This window comes from Falco biarmicus, chromosome 9 (assembly GCF_023638135.1).
Source record: "Falco biarmicus isolate bFalBia1 chromosome 9, bFalBia1.pri, whole genome shotgun sequence".
NCBI lineage: Eukaryota > Metazoa > Chordata > Aves > Falconiformes > Falconidae > Falco > Falco biarmicus.
Genome location: NC_079296.1, coordinates 7,818,908 through 7,839,926, shown reverse-complemented (window position 1 = coordinate 7,839,926; position 21,019 = coordinate 7,818,908). Strand labels below are relative to the sequence as shown.

Sequence of the window (21,019 nt, the reverse complement as noted above, 5' to 3'; positions counted from 1 at the left end):
CGCGGCAGGCACCCCACAGAGGGGGACAGCGGCAGGTACCCTCCGGTGGGGCAGGGACACCGGCAGGCACCCCACGGGGGGGGACAGCGGCAGGTACCCCCGGGGGGGACAGCGGCAGGCACCCCCCCCGGCGCGTGCCGAGCCCCGGCAGGGGGTGCCGGGCGCTCCCCGCGGGCCCGTGCCGTGCCGCTCCGTGCCGTGCCGTGCCGCTCCGTGCCGTGCCGTGCCGCTCCGTGCCGCGCCGCTCGGGGCCGTGGGAGGCGGCGGAGGCGGCCCCCGCTAATTGCATAAGCGGGACGTCAATGCCCGCGGGAGGCGCGGGGGAAGCGCGGGAAGATGGCGCCCCGCGCCCCGCCGCACGCCGCTCCCCGCCGCGGGCCCCGGGCGGGCGGGCGCTGAGCCGGGCCGGCGGCGGCAGAGGGCGGCCGGCGGTAAGGGCAGCGCGGCGCGGGCGGCGGGGCGCGCGGCGGGGGCGGCGGGGCCGCGGCCGGGCGGGCGGGCGGGCCGGGCCGGCAGCGCCTTTGAATGAGCCAATGGCGGCGGGGCCCGCGGCCGCGCTCCCGGGGCCGCCTGCTGCGTCCCCCGCTGCGCCCCCCGCCCGGCAGGTGCCGCCGGCCCCGGGGGACTGCGGCGGGGCGGGGGGTGGCCGGGTGCCCTCGCTCCCCTCCGCCGCCCGGCGCGGCACGGCAGCGGCGTGGCAGCTCCCACCCGTGACCGCGCGTCCCCCCGTGCCGCCCCTCCGCCGGGCGCGCTCCCGGCACCGGGCAGCGGGGGGGGGGGGGGGGGCGCGCGGACCCGCCTCCGCTTTCATAATCGCGGTGGCGGGGCGCGCTGCGGGGGACATGTCGCGGCTCGCTCCTGCCAGCCCCCGCCCCCCCCCCGCCGCCAGCCGCCTGCTCTCGGTCGCTCCCGGTTTACCGTAAGTTTGGCCGCTCCTGCCCGCCCGGGAAACGGCAGCGAAGGGCGCGGGCAGGGGGTGGCCGCAGCACGGGGGGGCGTTCGCGGTGTGACCGGCGGCGTGAGCCCACGCGTGGGGCCGTGTCGGGAGCGCAAAGAAGGGGGGGGGGGGGCTGGTAAAGCAACTTTTGGGGCGTTCCAGTGATGCGCGTTGGGATGGCGGGGGGTGGGGGGCTGCCCCCTTCCCTGCAGCCCCTCCGCGGCAAACCCGCTTCCAGCCGCTGTCCCGGTGGCTCGGGAGCCTGCGAAGCTGCTGGGGAATTGTCAATTCAAACCCACGTGAATTGTCAAGGTATTATGGCTGCGGTGCCCTGTGCGAGGCCGAGCCTGTCCCTGTGCCACTCGCCGTGTCCCTGTGCCACTCGGCAGGGTGGCCCCACTGCGGGAGCCCAGGCAGCCGAGGGGTTATTTCTTTTTTAAGAAGTTTCTATAATTAATTCCTGCTCAAGAGCAGCAAAGATTGCAGCGATCCCTTTGATTCCACTTAAACAAACCCGGCTCATCAGCACTTGTTCTGCGGGTCCTGAGCCCCCCCCCGCTAGCGGTGCTGAACCAGCTCCAGGCTCGGTGCTCCCGGGGATAACCCTCCGGGATGCTGTGCTTGGCCGCTGGCGCCTTGTGGCGTGGGTGACTGCACGGTGACAGTGACGAGTGTGTGCATCCCCCCCAGGCTCTGCTGATGGAGACCGCCAAGCTTAACCCCATCATCCGGGATGTCTACGCGGCCGCGGGCCGTGTCCAGCGCGCGCCGGCCGGTGCCTCGGTGCAGAGGGGCAGCAGCTGCCGGGAGCTCATGGTCAAGCTGATGGAGGGGCAGTACGTGCTGTGCCGCTGGACCGATGGGCTCTGTTACCTTGGGAAGATCAAAAGGGTAATGTGGGCACCCAAAAGGGTAATGTGGGCACCCAAGGTGTAGCTAGTGCCCTTCCCTGGGTTGGCTTGTGGCTCGGAGGGGTCCTGGCCTGGGCTGCAGCATGTCTTTGGGCAGTGGGGGATGTTGGGTTGATGTCCTGCCCCTGGGTGTCACACCCCAAATGCACCCGACTCAGGGCTGGTCCCCCACGGTAAATGGGGAAGTGTTGGGAATGGGAGGTGATGCCCAGTGGTTCATCCCGCTCTCCATGCAGGTGAGCGGCTCCAAGCAGAGCTGCCTCGTCACGTTTGAGGACAACTCCAAGTACTGGGTCCTCTGGAAGGACATCCAGCATGGTGAGTGCTGCCCCATCCTCCCTTCCCACCACCGTGCTGGGAGGTTCTTCCCAGTACCATGGAGATGTGGCTGTGCCTTGGTCTCTCCGACTCTGCCATCCCTGTCCCGCAGCCGGTGTCCCTGGGGAGGAGCCCAAGTGCATCGTCTGCCTGGGAAAGACATCAGGTCCCATGAACGAAATCCTCATCTGCGGGAAGTGTGGGCTGGGTGAGTGTGGGCGCATCACCCTGGGGTTGGCCATGTACCCCCCCCAGGGGTGGGGGTCCGGCCAGCCTGGCAGTGCTGATGCCGAGCCCTCCTGCAGGTTATCACCAGCAGTGCCATGTCCCGGTGGCGAGTGGTGGCGAGGGCCCCCTGGGGACACCGTGGTTCTGCCGCCGCTGCATATTTGCCCTGGCCGTGCGGGTGAGTGGGGCTGCCCGGGGTTGCCAGCTCCGTGTACCACCCGCCCTCAGCACGGCGGTGCAGGATGTGGCCCCCCGGGCAGCTGCGCTGACCCCCGTCCCGCTCGCCCCTGCAGAAGGGGGGTGCCCTGAAGAAGGGAGCCATTGCCAAGACACTGCAAGCTGTCAAGATGGTGCTGTCCTACAACCCCGACCTGCTCGAGTGGGACTCCCCGCACCGGACCAACCAGCAGCAGTGCTACTGCTACTGTGGGGGCCCCGGCGAGTAAGACCCTGCCTGCTGGGGGGTTATCGTGCTCGGTTTTGTGGGGAAAGGCATTTACAAAAGGAAGATGGGATTGAGGGAGGGGATTTTTTGCCCCCAAAAGGGAAGTCTCCAGCTTGCAGGGCACTATGCTCAAGCCAGTGGCTTTGCTGCCCACGCTGCCTCTGCCACCTGGGTCTCCACTCACTCCTGGAGACATCGTTTGTACCCACTGCCGTGGCTGCAGAAAGTACAAGTTAGGACTTTCTCTCCCTGGCTGGGGGGGTCGGTGCCTGGGAGGGGGAATGGGGCAGTGGCTGCTACATGCTGCCCTTGCTGTCACCCACCTCCTTTCCCTCCCTAGGTGGTACCTGAAGATGCTGCAGTGCTACCGCTGCCGGCAGTGGTTCCACGAAGCCTGCACCCAGTGCCTCAGCGACCCCATGATGTTCGGAGACAGGTATGTCCCTTCCAGACCTTGCTGGGCTGCATGTTGGAGCTGGCTTCTCAGGGGGGTACTCATGCAGACACATCCCCAGCCTGGATCTCCCTCCCCGGGGGGCTCATGCACAGACACATCCCCAGCCTGTATCTCCCTGATCTGGCTGGGGCACCGATGTGGATGAGCCACCCCAGCAGCAGGCGGGTGGCCCCATCCCACAGAGCCCTGCTTCTCCCTGCAGTGCTGTCACTGGTGGCGCCTGGAGGAGCACTGTCCTCCCCCCAGCCCATCCCCAGGCCCTGCATGACTGCGGGGATGACCCCCACCCCCAGTGCTCTCCCTCCCCACTGTTTTCCAGATTCTATGTGTTTTTCTGCTCCGTATGCAACCAGGGACCTGAATACATCAAGCGCCTGCCCTTGAGATGGTAAGAAACATCCCCAGCTCCTTCGGGACATGCCGGGGTGGCCGCAGGGCATCAGTAGCATGAGTTCACAGAGCGTTTCCTACTCACCCCAGCCCAGCCTTGAGCTGGGGCTTTTGCTCAGCCACGGGCCCTGGGTCTGCAGCTCCTCCTGCCCGGCCCTGCAGGTTTCCATGTTTCCCGGGAAGCTGTTTCTCCATATGCCCCAAACCTACTGTTTGTCCGGCAGCCAAGGGACACGTTAAGCCAGGGGATAACTGCGAAAGGCAATCCGGTGACAAGTCATCAAGCTCTGTGATTAAATACAAGTTTACAAGTGGTACCATCTAGCGTACCTTCATGGTCTCAAAGCGCTTTATAACGCATATTAACAGCGCCAACAGCCCAGCTTTTCCCTGCTGTTCCCCTTGTGCTCAGCCCTGTTACTGGTGCTAATGAGCTGCTGGGATGCAGCTGGCTCAGGGATGTTGCATGGAGCAGTGCTGCAGGCTGGAAGAAGAATAAAGCAAATCCTGCAGGATACATTGCATGGATTTCATTTTCAGAGATGCAGGTGTAAAATCCCACTGGATAGATTGGGTTGTTTAAGTAGACAGTGTAAGTCTGAGTAAGAGCTATCCTGCTCCCGTACCTAACTGCAGCCAGAGCACACAGCTGGGGCTTATTAAAAAGCTGGAAAACTGGGCATTCATCCTTGGAGTGGCATGTCCTCCAGCTCCTGGGCTCAGGGTCTCTGTGTCTGGGGTTCCCCCCAGCTTCAGGCAGCATCACACCACTCCCCAAAGCTCAAGGGATGCTGTCCTGGCTATGGCATCCCCTGGGATGCACCTCTGAGCTGGGTTGCCTCAGCTGCAAGGTGTGGGGATGTCCCAGCTTCCAGTGGGTGGGTTTTGGGAGGCTGTGCTGGGGGCTGCACCGGAGCAGCACTGGCAGAGCAGAGCATCGTGGTGGGTACCATCCTGCCGGGTTGAGGGTAGGCTGCTGACCCTCTCACCCACTTTGCTCCCGCAGGGTGGATGTTGTCCATCTCGCTCTCTACAACCTGGGTGTACAGAGCAAGAAGAAGTACTTTGACTTTGAGGAGATTTTGGCTTTCGTGAACCATCACTGGGATCCGCTGCAGCTTGGGAAGGTAAAAACACACAGCTTGGGCTCACCGGTGCTGCTGGGGATGTAAGCTGTAAGATGCAGCCAGCTGTGCCTGAAGCCTCAGCTGGGAGGGATGGGACCCTCCTTTCCTACAGCAGCTGAGGCTGGGGTGGAAGGGGGGCCATGCTTTGGGAGTGCTTGCTCACTTGTGGCCAGCTGGTCCTCAGCTGGTCCCCTGCAGGGAAGGAGCTTTAAAACACCTGCCCAGTTCCTCTGGGTGGGCAGGAGCACCTGGCCTGGGGTGTTTGCACCCACTGGGAACGCGCAGCAGCTCCCATGTGCTGTTCACCTGGCTCCGGGTTGGTGGCAGTGGGGTGTCCCCAGCGGCCAGTGTCGGCGGTGGAGGATGGCGGATGCTGCTCCCTGAGCTGGGAATGGTGTCAGCCCCTGGGCACGGACCCTGGGCAGAGCCAAGGGACCTTTCCCAGGGCTGGGGTGCAGCTGGGATGGGCAGAGGGTGAAGGGTGGGAAGGGATGTGCTCATGCAGCAGCCCTGCATCGATGAGTTTGGGCATCTCTGCAAAACCCCGCTTCGTGCAGCACTTGGCATGAGCGGCTCCTGCTCAAAATTAGCTTAATCGCTTTTCTCTGTGTGCTGGGATTTCCCTTTGTTTGGGTGCCATACCTGACAAGTTTCCCAGTCAGAGCTAGAGCTGGGAGAAGTGCTAACGCCAAGGGTCGCTGGAAGCCAGTCACTGTGCCGGGATGGATCGGTTCTGCCCTGCACCGAGGGCCGCCGGTGCCAAAGGCTGTGTGGCTCTGGGCTTTGGCATCTCTCCCTCCCTGACCTCGGGCAGGAGCCGAAACCTGGAGTTCGGGTTCCCCCGTCTGTTTAGTTTTTGCATAACCACAGCGGGCACCGAGCCCTGCCTGACCTCTGCCATCTCCGCAGCTGACGGGCACCCCCATCTCCGAGCGCGGCCCCCACCTCCTCAACGCCCTCAACAGCTACAAAAGCAGGTGAGCCCCCAGCACGGTGGGGTGAGGGACAGGGTGGGATGCAGGATGCTCCTGTGGCCCCCCCCAGCTGAGGGCTGTTTCCTCCCCTCTGCCACCCAGGTTTCTGTGTGGGAAGGAAATTAAAAAGAAGAAATGCATCTTCCGCTTGCGGATCCGCGTTCCTCCAAACCCCCCTAGCAAGGTGCTGCCAGAGAAAGCCCCCGGCATGGGTGACGGCAGCTCCTGCGAGCTGAAGAAGAGGGGAAAAAGCAAATACGTCCATAAAGACAGGTGAGCAGCCAAATTTGCCTGGGCACCCCCCGCTGCTGCAGCACCCCATGCCCATGCTCCCCTGGGATGGCTTGGCAGCCTCAGCTCCCCCCTGCTTTGCAGCCTGCTGCCCCGGCAGCTCCAGCAGCAGAAGCGGCGAGCGGCGCGGCGCAAGAGGGCCAAGTTCCTGCTGGAGGATGCAATTCCCAGCGTGAGTCCTTCACTCCCTCTTCTGTGCAGCCATCCTGGGATTTAGCAGCCGAGTGGGACGCCCCTGGCCCCTCCATCCTTGGGGCTCCCCACGAGGTTCCCTGGCTTGTGCAGGCAGAGAGAGCACCCATCCCTCGCCCTGGGGTTTGCAAATGCTCCGTGCCAAGCCTGCTTCCCAGGGGCCGTGGGAAGGAGCGCGGTGGTGCCAGGGCAGGGGGTGACGGCGCCGGGACCGTGGGCAGCACCGTGCCGCTCAGGGGTGACGAGTGAGCTTGTTTTCATGGCACAGAGTGACTTCACCTCCGCCTGGAGCACCAACCACCACCTGGCCAGCATCTTTGACTTCACACTGGATGAAATTCAGAGCCTGAAAAGGTCCGTGTGGCTGGGCCTGGGGGTGTGAGTGGTGAGGGGGGAGCGGTTTCAACACCCCAGTGTGAAGGGAGAGCTGGGGTGGCGGTGGGGGGCCGGGGTGCCCCTTGCTCCGGGCTGGGGCTGATGCTGCATCCCATCCCCAGTGCCAGCTCGGGACAGACTTTCCTGTCAGATGTGGACTCCACAGATGCTGCCAGCACCTCAGGCTCCGCCACCACGAGCCTCTCCTACGAGTCCAGGTGAGGGCTGTGCCCCTTGCCCCCTTCCAGAAGGGTCCCAGTGGCATGGCCAGGGGGACAAGGGACTGCCCCAGCGCCCTGGCACAGGAATGTCCTGCACTGGGGACCCTTTCCCCCTCGCTTCCCAAAGCGGGCTGGCGGTCCCAAAGCAGCGCCGCCTTGCTCGTTGTGCAGGGTTGGAGCCATTGGTTTCAGTGGAATTCCCGGTGTGCTCCTTCTAGGCTCGCCGGGCGGCGGGCACAGCCAGCATGGTGGGGGACACCTTTTGGGTGCTGCCCTCACCCCTCCTCTGTCCCCTCCCTCACAGCCGGAGGACCGTGGGCAGCCGCAAGCGCAAGCTGGCAGTGCCAGCCTATGCCTCGGTGGGGGCGAAGAGGAGAGGTGGGGAGGTGGGCAGGCGCCCGGCTGGGGGCACCCCTGAGGGCAGCGAGGCAGCCTGTGGCCCGGACCGCCCGGACGATGCTATTGACAGCCACACCTTCGAGAGCATCAGCGAGGATGACTCCTCGCTCTCCCACCTCAAGTCCTCCATCAGCAGCTACTTCGGGGCGGCGGGCAGGCTGGTCTGCGGCGAGAAGTACCAGGTGCTGGCGCGGCGGGTGACGCTGGAGGGGAAGGTGCAGTACCTGGTGGAGTGGGAAGGCACGACCCCTTACTGAACGCCACCCGCCCCTAAACGTTTCCCGGAGCCGAACCAGAGGAGATAGGGATGATGGGGAAAGTCTCATCGTGAAGCAGAGGAGGGATGCTGGGAGGGCTGAGACCCCTCTGTGCTGGGGGTCCCAGCTGGAGCCGGCTCCCCGGGATCCACCGCGGGTGGAGGCAGTGCCTGAGCTGGCGCTGTCGGCAGTGCTGCCCAGGGGTGAAGCCCCCAGCCTTGCTGCCGTAATTTTTTTATGTTAACAATTATTATTTTAGTGGCCATGTATATGCAAAGAGCGTGGCCCAGCTGCGCTTTCCCGATGGAGCCTTTGGCCAAACCCAGGGCACCATCGCAGTGCCAGTAAGAGCAGCGAGTGGGTCTGGCCTTTCCCAGAGGATCCCCCCAGCGTGGCTGGGTGCCCCTGGGGAAGCCCCTTTGGGGGTCTCATCCCATGACCTGGACTGCGTGTGGTAATGCACCAGCGCCATTTCCCTGTTCTTCTGACAATCATTGTGTTGGAAGAGATGAGTCAAAAGATACACCCTTGCCTTAAAACCACCGTGGGCATTTCACAGACTGGAGCCCGAGGCCTTTGTTCCTCCAGGAATCTTCATTCTGAACGTGCCAAATGAGCAGACAAACCAAAAAGGCCGAAGAGGACAGTGGGGGCATGGGGAGAGGGTTGTACTGGGGTCCCCGTGGCCATCCCCATGGCCTCGTGGCTGTGCCTCGCTGGAGAGCGATTGCGCTTTCTGCTCCCGACGTAGCGTCGATGTTTGTGAGGGTGGGGGGTCTGTTTGTCTGCCGAAGAGAAGGAGCAGCCCCCTTCTTTAACTAAAGCAATACTGCCAGGTTGTTCAGGAGCAAAGCAGTTGTCTTTTTTTTAAAAAAATAACCTAGTATCGTCAGACATATTTGTTAGATTTCTTTTCTAAGATATATATATATATATTTAATGTTGTCCTCGTCTGTCCCCTATCACTACATGGCTGTCCCATGGGGATGGAGGGTGGCGATGCTGGGGGGGGTGCATGGTTCTGCTCTGTCAGCACACCCTGTGCCTGTAGCCCCATCGTTGTTCCTGTGTGTGCTTGTGGGATCTGCCGACTGGTGATTGAAAAGGCGGTTTTATTGAAAATATACTGAAAAAAATTTGTTGGTGTAATTGGCATGAGAGAGTAGGTGGCGTTTGCAAACCAGAGGCCAAAGTGTGGCCGTTAAAAATCAACTTCTGCTTCAGCTACTGCTAAAATAACATAGTGGGACACCCTGTGTGGAGGGGAGTTGCCAGTTGCGTTAATTCCCCTAGCAGGCACCAGGCCTTTGCACAGCTGTGAGGTGGCGATGCCTCGAGCTGCTTCAGTCCTGTAGTAGGAGCCTGAATATTTGGCTTAGCAGGAAAAAGCATTTTAACTCCTTTCTGACAGTTTGCCCAGTGCCATGTGCCTGGTGGTGTGCTTGATGGAGGAGCTGTTGACCGCTGGTGCAGGGTGAGGTCTGGAAGGCTCCATCCAGCTCCAGCCATGAGATGGTTTGAGCCGAGTGGGGTCAGATGTGCCTTGGGGAGAGGTGCTTGGCACCCTCAGGGTCTGCATCTCAGCTTATCCCAGGACGAGCATCTCTGGAGGGGCCCCATCCTTTTGGGAGACGCGCTGCCAGGACCCCTCATCCCTGGCAAGGAGGGGTGCAGCTCCTGCAGCCAGCCAGGTCACCCCCCTCCTGTCTTGGCTTTGTCACCAAAGGATTGATTTCAGTATTTCCCTTTGACCAGTGCCTATGAAGCCCTTGTTATTGTCAGAGTTGCTGCCGGAGGGGCCGGGGGCTGCCAAAAGCTGTGCCAGGGCCGAGCAGGGTTATTCCCGTGGGATGTGCCAATGGACATTGCACTTGTGGCAGTACCCATAACACGTGGCCCTGGTTCCTCTGCTCTCCCTCTCTGTTCCCTCTCCCCCTGGCCTCTTGCAGAGAACTGAATGTGGAGCCTTTAAAAATATTTTTGTTGCAGAGTATATTTTGCATTAGCTGTAATAGATACTATAACGAGTCTGTGCACCTTCTAAAAATTTATGAGTTCAGGTTGCTGCTTGTAATAACCAACTCTTGTTATACCCAAGTTGTAATTAATATGTCTGATGTACAATTAAAAAGACATTTTTTTCTAACATAGCTGGTTCTTTGTAGTGGCAGGACTACTGAGTTTGGGCGCTGGAGGTCAGTGTGTGCTCCTGGGCAGATGCCCAGTGCCCACCACAATGCGGCTGGTGCTGCTGGGTCATGCTGTGCCAAGGTGAGGTGTGCCCTCGGCCGGAGAGGTGCTGCTGTGGAGCACAAGAACGGCAGAAGGATGCAAAGGGAGGAATGTGGGTGCAGCCGTGAAAGGTGTGGGGACAGCAGGGGACAGGGACACCCTTTGCAGTGATGGGTTTTGTAGAGGGGGGTGGCCCTCACTCAGTCCTACTGGCTGGTGAGGTCCCAAATAGCCTCCATCCACTTAACCTTAGCTTAAAGCTTGGACACAGATCTCCAGAGGTCCCTTCCAACCCTGACCATTCTGTGCTGCCGTGATAACTGCACAACATAGCACTGACAGGGCTAAGCAAAGTTCAGCTTTGGGTGCGGTGCCAGTGTGGCCTGGGGGTGCTGGTGTTCACTTGATGTGCTTTGTTCCTTTTTGCCAGATGAGGTGCCTAGCTGGTACCCTGTTTCTTTGGATTTAGCGCTAAAATCTTTCCTGCTCTCAGAGTTCAGACCACGTTCACTCCTGTCTTGCCTTTCCTGCCCCTGTGAGCCTTCCCCACGCTACCTCTGGTGGTTGGTGGGGCCACGCAAGCCCAGGGACCCAGCTCTTGATGCCTGCAAAATGCCTTGTACCACTTCTCCATAAGCCCAAGATGAGCAGGCGGGAGCTCTGCGTGGGTCAGCATCAGGCCAGAGAGAGCCGCTGCAAACTCATGATGGGCCCTTCCTCCTGCCCAGCTCACTGTGGACACTGTGCCTGCAAACTGCAACAACACGTGAGCCTGCCCAGGTAAGAAAATTTCCCGTTTATTCCCTTCTCAGTCACATAAGTAACTCAATATTGTTCCATAAGTTATAGCCCATTAAAATATCAACATGAACATTTCTTTCCAAGGTTAAACTTGGCCTGGGTAGAAAGCCACCATCTCGGTGTGGGCAGGGGATGCAGGGTGATGCCCCGCAGCTGGGTGATGCCCTGGTCCCACCAGCACTTGGTTTCCCTGAACTGGCAGAGGATGCTGCCCAGCTCAGCCTGGCTCTCCCCGGCTCGGCAGGTAGGGCAGGGTCAGCACATGCGCTGCTTGCAGCTCCTGGTAAATGCTCACTTTTTTTTTTTTTGAAAAAAACACGAGTTTGCTGTTTCCTTGGAATTTGTAAGACTCGAACCAGCATGTTGCATGACAGCAGGAGAGGGCATGAGCTGGCACATTGCAGGGTGCCTGGCCACATCCTGCTGCCTGCGGGCTGGGGAAGCAGGAGGCAGAGCAGAGCAGGATGCTGCAGCAGCCACTGCAGGGGAGCAGAGGGCCAGGCAGGGTTTCAGGTGCTGGCTGTGGGGATGCACGGCGCTGGAGGGGCTGCCAGCCCCTGGCTTCCAGCTAGCATTTGCTGCTGGTGGCCTAAGACAGCCCCCAAATGCTGCAGTGTCCTGACATGAGCATCTCTGTATCCTCTGCAGCAGTCCTAGGTGGATGTAGCCCTTCCTCACTTCAGCCTGCGTCACCTCCGGGCTGCTCAGTGCTCCCTGGAGCACAGGGTCAGGCCAAGGAGGGGATGTCTCGAGTGCAAATGCAATTTCTAATCCCAAACTTCTGCATTATAGCAAACTCGTGAAGCTATAAGCTGCCTCCCCACGTGCATGTAACTCCTGCCTGTACAGGGAGACCGGTGTGGCTTCAGGTTTCACCTGGTCTCCCCAAAAGCGAGGCGCTTTCTGCACTTCTTAGTCCGGTGGGACACTTTCCTCTATCCATTTGAGGTAGAGAGGGTTTCCTTGGTCAATAGGCAGGCTGATGATTTCAGGAATTTCAAAGGGATGGATGGATCTAAAGTGGAAACAGACGCCAAGGAACAGTGTCACTGACAGCCCCGCGGCGGAACAGAGGTCTCTGCTCCCAGCTGTGCGCGCCAGCCCTGCACCACGCTCTCCGCTGACTTCAAAGCACCCGCATCTTCTTTTGGCCATGTGAGAATTTTGCTTTGAGTTTGGGGTTTACCACAGCCAGCAGCTGACTGCCAGGGGCCCTGGCCCGAAGCTGGCTGCACTCACCACTCAGTGCTTGGGAAATGCAGGAAACCCTGCCAGGAGGCAGCCAGGGAATGACCTGCATTAGGAGAAGGAGAATACCTCGTTGTACCCAGTAAGGAGGGGCTGGCTGAAGCCCAACTGTTGGTGTTCCTGCCAACCTTCTCTTTTTTGCTCATGCCACCTCTGGGGTCTTCTGGCTCATAAGGTATATTAGGAGGAGTAAAACCTGCCCTGGGTGGGAAATGGCTCAAGGAACCCAACTCCCAAAGCTGAGCTGGAGATGGCAGCCTACCTTGGACTGGTAACCCAGTGCTCTTGCAGAGCCAGAGCCTCACCTGACGTAGTTGGACAATTCGCCTATTTTGGATGTCCTTGTTTTCACTAACTGTGGAGAGTAAAAGAAACAAAACAGAACAAAAAACAAGGGAGAAGTGAAGGGGATGGAGCAATCCTGCTTGCACAGTTCCACTGCACCCATCCAACATAGCTGGCGGTGCAATAGGAGCCCTTCCTGGGCTCTTGCCCAGGGGATACCCCCTGTGGTGGCAACATGAGGGGCTGAGCCAGGCTGCTACACCCAGCTGCCACTGCCATGCCCTCAGGCAGGTACTTGGGGTCCCTGGGTACTGTCCCACATCTCGGGCAGGTTATGCCACCCTCCCTAAACCACCCTGCAGCCCCTTTTGGCTGGGGCAGTCTGGGATGGGGATTTTCGTGATGGGGGGAATTGTCACTTACCAGTAGTATTTCAGTGGATTCTTCCAGTTCCCCTTTCCAGAAATACCTAGATTTAAAAGAAGTGAAGCATCAGCAAATACAGCTCTGGCTGCAGCCATGCCAAGCCCCCAGGGGGGTTAGTTTTCCTGCTTGGTGCTTTCTGCCTGTGGTTGCTCCTTTGCAAATCAGTGCTTGAGAAGCATCGCTGGCCCCAAAAGTCTGCCGTGCACATAACTGAGCACCCCAGATTTACAGACTAGAGCCTCCTTGCCTGTGCCAGCCTTGGGAGAGCTGCCCAGGGAGGATGGCAAGGCAAAGGAGTGGGACTGGGGTGATTCTGGGTGCTGTGTGGTGGTGGTCCTGCTCCAAGCCGTGCCTGGGGGCTGGTGCCTGGAGGGACTGTATCATGGCTGTAGCTGGGAGGCTGAGCACGACAGCATCATGGTTTTTTTCCTCTCCTTCCCTGCAGGAGAGGAGATGTACTTCTTGTGAGTCAGATATGACCTTTCAAAACATTTATGTTGACAGAAGGCCATCGTGATTTCATCTGCACGCCAGGTCCCTGCATGAATAGGCATTTGGAGACGTTGTGGTGTCTCCTGAACCGGGCACAGAGGAAAAACCTGCAGGGCTGTGGGTAAGCAACTTGGCTCCAGCTGTTCCGGCTCGTGGGGAATGAAGCATAAGGGGGAGAAGAACATTACTGGGTTTTCCCTATTTTAGCAGCCTCATAGCTGGGCTATGGAAGAGCCTGGGGGCTGCACAGTGAGGAAACCCTCCTGTGGGGAGGCTGTGGCATAGGGACCCACTCCCCGCTTCCAGCAGGGCTAGGTCAGGGTGCTGCTATGAGCAAAAGGCTGTTTTGGGGCTTTGTTCTTTAACCCCTCTGACACCCTTTGTATGGGTGGCTGAGGATACCTGCAGAGCATGGCTTGTTGTAGTTCAAGGTCAAAGATAACTTCGTCCTTCCTGAAAGTGCTGCTTAATACTGTAAAAGCCTTTTCTGGTCACTATCTTAGCTTCTTTTTAGATCCTCTAAAAACAAGTGCCGTGTCCTCAGGACCATAAATCACCTTGCTCTTTGCTAGCTCTCCATGTAGCCAAGTCACCAATAAATAAACGGTCCCCTCTGGCAGTCGGAGCCTCTGCACTCCTTAAGAAACTTCGTGTACTTTGCACGGGTGAGGATCATCTCTACCCTCTGTAACAACAAACAGACCCAGTCGCCTTCTGGAAACTGCCTCCTCCCCACGGGATGTCCACCTCCCCCTCCCCCCCCTCCCCTCCCCCGCCCAGGGATCCTGGCTTTGCCTCCTCCATTAGGGAATATTCAGCCCGACTTACAAGGCTGAGCTCTTCGGCAGGATGTTCACGTAGGCAGCCAGCTTCTTATCCATGATGGCCCTGGGTGAGAGAGGAGGGGGTGTCAGTGCCTGCCCCCAGCTCGCTGCGCCTCAGTGCTTGCCCCCAGCCATGGGGACATTCCCTTGTGCTGCCCCTGACCGCCAGCAGCAGCTTTGACATTAGAGACATGGGATTTGGAGTTAATTATTACCCTGAGAAAGCAAAGGCAAAGGTGACCTCTAGCTGGAAAGGCTTCATTCAGCTCAGTCCGCCTGGCACGGCTCTGGGACCCTCCTGCTGTCCCTCCCTGCTAAGCAGGAAGGTTGGGTGATGTTCCTGGCCTGGAGTAGCACAAGGGACCTGTGCTTTGCACAATGCAAGGACCCTGCCCAGCACCAGCCCTGTGCCCATCTGGCTGCAGGGACACCAGGGCTGAGCCGTGGGGTCGCAAGAACCGGGGCTGGGACGGATGCAAAGGGGTTTGTCTCCCAGTCAAACCGTGCCTCTTCCTCACATAGCAGACTAAATGTGGATCTCGTTAAATTAACAACATCAAGGTTTTTCTACCCAAAACATCCTAGAAATCTGAAGCCCAAATAAATTCCTTCCCTCTGGCTGCCTCCTTTAGCTGTGGGCTGATTTGTTATTGCAGAGCTGCTTGGCTCTGCCAGCAGAAGTGATATTTAAGTGATTAAAGAATACTGAAGCAATCTCAGGCTGGATTTTTAGAAGAAGTAGGTCAAATGTTGTGTTTTCTGACCACAGCAATGTCTGGGCCCTTCTCACGGAGATGGCAGCCCTATCCCTCTTGCAGGCAGCTCTGTTAAAGGCGCCGCGCTAGTGACTTCACCTTTGGTTTTCTTTAACACTGGCCTTGCTGGGCACTACTTTGTACCAAGTGCTTTAACAATGTAAACATTTAACTTCTAGATGACCTTGAACTGCAAAGAACATGGGAGTTATTAGATATTGGAAGGTTCGGTTCAACAGCCTACAAAAATTAACTCTTAGTGAGCTGAAGAATTAAAACCATTCCAATTAACTACTGTTCCAATGCAAACTCTCTCCAGAATGCTTTTCACTCCAAGCAAGTTAAAAATTTATTATCCTTTCATCCAGGGTATGATACATCCTATAGGCAACTACAAACGAAACTGTAAGAAACTCCTAGCTTTCAAAAAGACAAATTACAAACTGTAAAAATATGACAGATGTGGTGGCTGCCTAGCACACTCCCCAAGACGAGCAGAAGGACAAGAGGTGCCTCCCCCATGGCTGTCACCTGAAGATACCCCAGCCAGGGTGCTAATGTCCAGCTGCATCATACCTTGCAATCTGCCCTGTGAGCCTTAAGGAAAGCTGGGCTCTTGTTTGAATGTGCATAAGCTCCTTTGCACGTCTGCATTACCGGCTCTGCTTTCTCTGCCTGTCTGTAGGGTTTATACCTTGCAGCTCTGAGCAACCTCGTGGGGCTGCAGGACAGGGGGGACTCGGGAGCAGCCTGCGCGCTGGGAGGAAAGCAGCCCTTCCCCATATCATCCAACATCTTGCCGCTCCAGCAGTGCGCTAGAGAACCGGTGCCTGGACCCACCTAACTTGTGGGACCGGGTTTAGCATTTAAGCCCAGCAAGGCGATGGAGATAGGACGGAGCCGACGGCTCAGAGGCACCACGAGCTGAGAGAACAGCCGTCCGAGGAGGCTCCGGGTTGTTTGCTCTCACCATGTGTTGCCAGTTCTAGGCATTTAATGCTTGTAGAGCATCTTGAGTTAATCTGTAGACCAACAAACTGCAGCAGCATGAGCGGAGATATCCCTGCTGCGTTTGTCATGTCAAACACATGGCACAAATCATTTTGTTTTTGCTGCCTGCAACTTCCAAGTCAGTTTAGCGCAGGAACCTTTTGATTTGGGTGAGTACCTTCTAATTGCTTCTGCTCTGTCCCAATAAGCTGTGATCCTAACTGAGATCCTGAACTTTGTTCTAGCAAGCTGAGCGGAAACAAGCGGCCACCATGGGAACGGGAAACATTATAAGAAGCTGAACGTGATCTGTGGAAAACATCTGCATAATGCATGATATCTTTGGGTTGGGCACTTAATGTGTGTTTCTTTGTCCCTGCCTCACAATAGGCTCTGAATTGAGACAGATAAAATATTAATAAGCGGAAAAGCAAAGAAAATGACATGTACAAATCTAAGGCAGAACTGGAGGCTGAAGGGCTGCTTGGCTGATAGGTAAGTTATGCGAGATGCAGTTCACAGCAGGCACAGGGAAGAGGCTAGGTCTCCTGTGTGGACTTGGTTTTTTTTCTGAGCATTTGAAGTTATTAGTAATCTAGATAAACTGGGTTAGAACTGATGTAACAAACAAGCCAGATGCTGAATTCTACCTGCAGGTAGTCTGCTTTTACAAACCTTGAGCTCATTTTCCTTAAAACCAGCAGGAAAATTCCTCGCAGACTGATCCATCAGAGTGAGTGCTCCGCTGAGCAATGTAGAGGAAGAATAAACATGACAGCACAGGAAAAAGGTGTGTGGGAAAGTACATGTAGAAGCCCTGTGTCATCCCCTACAACCATGGCTCATTCATCCAAATTCCGGAACAAAGGAACAACTACTCCACCAGTAAAACCACAACCAAAGTACATACATCTCAGCAATGGGGAGTGATTTATTTCCTCTCCCTTCCCTGCAAGATAAGGAACAAAGAGTGGAAAACATTTGCAAAGCCGTCTAGATGAAGGATTTTCAAGAACTGAGGCTCTTTTCACCAGCCATGTACAGTTACTCCTTTTTTCAGAAGACATCAAGAAGTGCAGATATTATTCTATTTGAATTTCTTAATACAGTTGCAGTATTTAAGGTGACACAAAATCCCTTTCAGTAGCCTGTCAGTTCCTGAATGACTGTTTGGGAACACTTTACAGAAGATGGAGAGTTTTTGGCAAGTAGCAGGGAGAGCAGTGCAGGAGGTGTTGCAGGAAACTTAATGGTCCATCATAAACATTTCCCCAGTCAACATGGCTTCAGTATTTTGAACAAACCATCTATTGAGTCAGGGACTAACAGATGTGTGAAAGAAACTCTGCATGCAAAATATCATGCAAAGTATCTCATACATTAAAAGAGATGAAAAAAAAAACCCAAACCAACAAGGTAGAGCCCTCATTCCCTGAAGCTTGCTTGGTGAGCAGAGTGCTGGCCTCCTGGTGGTACCTCACAAGTGCCTGTTCTGTCTTTGCTGTGGACCACTTTCACCTTTTACCGACACCTCTCCTGAAATTTGTGGTCTGTGTTGTTCTAGAGAAGAAGAAAGACTGTGGCAGATCAGAGAACACGGGGCTGGGGCTTAATCCATCTGAGGACCTTGAGATTTAGGGCCATGGCTTTAAAATAGGTCTTGAAAATGAAAGGCAGCGGAATAAATTGAGAATTGGCTTAATGTTACCATGGCATTGACTTCAGAGGCAATTGTCAGCTTTCTTTTAGAAAGCACAGCTCTTGGTAAGTGGATATTTGATACAGAGAGAGCAGAAACAGAAAAGGAGTACCATTCAGGTAGAAGTATCAAGTACAGAGAACTACCGATCCGCTCGAGGGATAAGGCAAAGCTTTATTCCACAAGAAGCTGCTTTCGAACAATTTGAGCAGGCGAGCAAGGGAAGCGTCTCTGTACCTGGCAATATCCTTGGCAATCTGCTCGTTGAGGCAGTTGATGAAGGCAATGGAGTGGGTCCCAGGGACATAGCTGCCGGTGACAGCAGAGTGCAGCTGCAGAGCGAGACTCCTCAGCATCGGGTACATCAGCAAAGCCAGAGTCACCACCTAACGGCAAAACACGTGTCGATGTTAGGTGACATAGTGCATTTTGTAAGCCCAAGCGTTTACGTTGCCTGTGGCTCAAGGGAAGTCTCCAGTCTTCTTTCAACATCACAGTAATGCTAGCTGTAATGTACGTGAAAACACGCTCATAGGGAGGTTCGTTCCCCTCCATCGGGGCCAATTAGTACTGTGCCAAGTGCTTGGGGCAGGAAAGGGTCAGGTTTTGAGGCTGTATCAGCCCAGAGGTCCCCAGGTCCCTGCTGCGGGACATCACCCCCCAGACTAATGGCGGTTACAGATCCCACTGCAAGGTCCCAGAAGCCATGACTGGCTTTCTGAAGAAAAATAAGGAGGTCAGTCACTGATGGTCTCTGTTGAAATGCATTTCTACTGCAAAAAGGAGCAAGAAGGCAACCACCAGGCGTGGCTCCCACACCAAGGACATCTTTCCTGCTGAGGACACATCCTGCAGCCATCCTTCAGCTGTGTGCCCAGGGTGAGGCATGTCCAGCCCTCTGGGAAACGGTGGGGATGGGACCTTCTGCCTCCCCGGGGATGTGGAGAGGAGGAGAGCAGTGTTGGGTAGGGGTAGGGGTATGGCCATGGGAAACAGATTTGGGCTGGACCTGATGCGGGAGCAGAGCTGTGGGAAGCCTGCAGTAATACAGTGTGTGCTGGGACCTGGAGAGCTTTTGTCCTGCCCCGTCAGCCCGGGATGATTACTCTCTTCTGCAGATAGATGTTGTGCAGCCCGCCCAGGCTATGATACAGACCCACACAGCAGGCAAGGGAAGGAAAGACTTAACTGCAGGTTTTAAGCCCATTTCTCTTATTTGAAATTGGATCCTTTGGGGCACAGAAACCCTAACAGGTTTTCTTTTAGCAGACCACACAGCCCAGGTCTGTAGGGCTGTCTCTGTCTGATGGAGCTGCAGAAAACTATAACGCTTTCTCCATGGGCTGGCACTGCAGTGGCAACAAGTTGGTTTTGATGTACATTAGATGCTATTCCTGGCAAGCCCCTTAGCTGCTCTTTGTGCTCACGTGCTATAAACACAGGCATGTAAAAATATATAATTATCTCAGTGGGGACATTGCTGGAATAGCAAGGTTAATTTGGTGTGCTGAGTAATAGCTGAAGGATGGTGCCCGCACCCTGGGCTGCAGCGCTCGCTGTCTCTGCACAGCTGCTCTTCCCTTTGTCTTTTGTCTCGTTTTTGAAATAAACAGCATCTGGCCCTTATTCAACTACAGTGAGAAAAAACATGCTTGTAAGTCTAAGAATATATTCCTTTTCCCCCCCTTACTTCCACCCTGCTTTGTCCTCTGAAAAACCTCCCATTACAGGGCCAATGTCAGAGTTTGTTTGTTTTTTTAAAAAAGATCGAATTAAAAAAAAAAATATCTCTCATTGTCACCACAAAGACAGGAGCTCCTTTCTGTCTGGAAAATGACTGATGTGCTGTGTTGGTTCTCTCCTCTTTTCCAATCCATTTGAAGAAATAGTCTTTGTCATCACAAGGTTTCTCATAATAATTTTAGAGCTTCTTTTGTGCTCTTTTTTTTCCACCAAGCCATTTAACAAATATTATGCAACAAATCCTTGAAGCTACTCACACAGTTACATGCCAAACAGAGCTACACTGGTGTACCTATTTTTCCAGATTAGAATGTAATCATGCTCCTGCTCAGGAGAAAAAAAAATTAAATCCGACCTGTTCAGCATGTCAATCATTAATCTTCTTGGAAGGTGTATGAGCATGTGATGAGCAAATCCTCAGAAACATTTGTGATTGAATATTAGTACAAGAGTGACCACTCCCTTGTTTTTTGGGGTGTTCCCCCCCCCTTTTTTTTTCTGAAAAGAAAGACAAAGCTCCCTATTTGCCAAGGGATGGTGCAAAAGTGAAGGAGTGAAACTTCAGGATTCCTACCTGGAAAACCAAATAAACTCACGACTGTTGAATGTTGAAGCGAACAAAACCAAAAAACCTGCTGGGAGATTTTAAGTATTTCACCGAAAAGCACTGACCAGCAAAATGACAGTTGAGTTTGGAGTCACTAAGACTTCTGCAAGATTTGTTTTGCCTTTGGTAAACTAAAACCAGCTTTAGTTGCTTTTATAATTTAAATTACCATGTTAGGACTTTTTGCCTAGTTTTGATGAGGTTCTGTAGAAAAAAACCCCAACCAAACCCAAACACAACTAGCGGCAGACTACGCTGCGAGCTTCCTCAGCGCAAGTGGAAAAAAACTACTAAGAAATCTGCTTTGCTTTCTGGAGACGGAGAGTACATTCCTCCTGCATGGTCTTTTTTGCTTTTGCAGAGGTTCCCTTATAGACGGAGGCGTTTCCACGGTGGCTTGGGTTGACACCCTCCGCGCTCCCCAACGTGTCACCCGTGTCCCCCCACCCCAAGCACGGAGCCAGCCCCGGCAGCGCCGCAGGGCTCCCACTTACCAGCAGCAAGGTGCCCCGGCTGGGTCGGGGGCAGCCCTGGGCAGCGGGCAGCAGCAGGCAGCGCTGGCTCAGCCACTCCATCCCCCCAGCCGGCCGAGAGGCTGGGTCCCCTCTGTCCCTCCACCTGCTCTGCCCCCAGCTGGGATGGCTGCCTGGGAAAGCTGCCCGCAGGGAGCAGTAACTCCTCCTCCTCTTCCTCGCCAGCTGGTACCCCGCCTGCCCCAGCGCTGGGCTGATGCACAGGCTGGTGGGCCAGCACGGTGTCCCCGCGGCGCTCCCTTGTCCCCATGAGCCCTCCCCTGTCACCCCGACCCTAGAACCCAGCACAGCCCGGCCTGCAAAGCTGGGGTGGGCAGCTGCCGGGGCCTGGCACCCCCAGAAGTGGGCTCAAAACCCCCAGTAGCACCGGTGCCATTATCACAACCATCCGTACCATCTGCTGGGGACACCTCTCACCTTCTGCTGGGGACACCCCTCCCTCCAATGTAAGCACTGGGGTGTGCTGGGGTCCCCCCAGTGCCACCTCAGGTGCTCCGAGGCACTTCTCCATGCTGTTTGGCACGCTTGCCTTGATTTTCACATCTATAAAAAGACTTATTTTCACCGATTTAATACTGTTGGGGCTCCGTACTCTTTGGATAGACACTCCCAGGGAGCTGGGGGGTTGTTTGGGCCTCAACGCCCGGTGGCAGCCGCCCCGCGCCCCCCTCCCCCCCCCGGGGCTTTCACATGGTCCTGGCAGCTGCTGGGGGACGCGTCTCCCCTGTTGTCCACGGGCTGAAAATGGGGTGGGAGCAGCGAACCCCGTGTTTTCCTGCAGCACAGCCCTGCTGTCCCCACGGTGTGAGGCAGCACATGGGGGTCCCGGCACTGCAAACCCTCCCAGCCAGGGGGGCAGCTC

At 56.2% G+C, this 21,019-nt stretch overlaps 2 protein-coding genes across 3 annotated transcripts; one reads left to right on the top strand and one right to left on the bottom strand.

The window, feature by feature from the left end:
• Positions 1 to 279: 279 nt before the first annotated feature.
• Positions 280 to 8,671, top strand: PHF19 (PHD finger protein 19). 2 transcript variants are annotated; one of them, XM_056352302.1, is made up of 15 exons: positions 280 to 431; positions 1,628 to 1,828; positions 2,085 to 2,166; positions 2,279 to 2,374; positions 2,472 to 2,572; positions 2,688 to 2,836; positions 3,180 to 3,275; positions 3,616 to 3,684; positions 4,693 to 4,813; positions 5,723 to 5,790; positions 5,890 to 6,060; positions 6,163 to 6,250; positions 6,539 to 6,624; positions 6,768 to 6,863; positions 7,171 to 8,671. In XM_056352302.1, exons 1-15 carry the CDS (start codon positions 303 to 305, stop codon positions 7,520 to 7,522), a joined length of 1,905 nt encoding a protein of 634 aa, XP_056208277.1. In that variant the 5' UTR covers positions 280 to 302; the 3' UTR covers positions 7,523 to 8,671. The 2 variants fall into 2 exon arrangements, with proteins under 2 accessions (XP_056208277.1, XP_056208278.1); XM_056352303.1 differs by lacking the exon at positions 280 to 431 and adding an exon at positions 524 to 919.
• Positions 8,672 to 10,534: 1,863 nt separating this feature from the next.
• Positions 10,535 to 20,299, bottom strand: CUTA (cutA divalent cation tolerance homolog). Its single transcript, XM_056352304.1, has 6 exons — positions 20,119 to 20,299; positions 17,512 to 17,660; positions 13,835 to 13,894; positions 12,512 to 12,557; positions 12,109 to 12,158; positions 10,535 to 11,570 (listed from the first exon to the last, which is right to left on the bottom strand). The coding sequence occupies exons 1-6, from the start codon at positions 20,197 to 20,199 to the stop codon at positions 11,468 to 11,470; spliced, it is 489 nt and encodes a 162-aa protein (XP_056208279.1). The 5' UTR covers positions 20,200 to 20,299; the 3' UTR covers positions 10,535 to 11,467.
• Between the last annotated feature and the right edge of the window lie 720 nt (positions 20,300 to 21,019).

What these genes read in the sequence shown, in the direction of transcription:
- PHF19 (XM_056352302.1), top strand. Translation starts at nt 303, where the DNA reads ATGCCCGCGGGAGGCGCGGGGGAAGCGCGGGAAGATGGCGCCCCGCGC. An exon ending in CTGCGGGAAGTGTGGGCTGG is followed by an intron (nt 2,375 to 2,471) that starts GTGAGTGTGGGC and finishes GCCCTCCTGCAG; the next exon opens with GTTATCACCAGCAGTGCCAT. An exon ending in AAGCGCCTGCCCTTGAGATG is followed by an intron (nt 3,685 to 4,692) that starts GTAAGAAACATC and finishes TTGCTCCCGCAG; the next exon opens with GGTGGATGTTGTCCATCTCG.
- CUTA (XM_056352304.1), bottom strand. Translation starts at nt 20,199, where the DNA reads ATGGAGTGGCTGAGCCAGCGCTGCCTGCTGCTGCCCGCTGCCCAGGGC. An exon ending in ATTGCCAAGGATATTGCCAG is followed by an intron (nt 13,895 to 17,511) that starts GTACAGAGACGC and finishes TCTCTCACCCAG; the next exon opens with GGCCATCATGGATAAGAAGC. An exon ending in CTGCCGAAGAGCTCAGCCTT is followed by an intron (nt 12,558 to 13,834) that starts GTAAGTCGGGCT and finishes TTTTAAATCTAG; the next exon opens with GTATTTCTGGAAAGGGGAAC.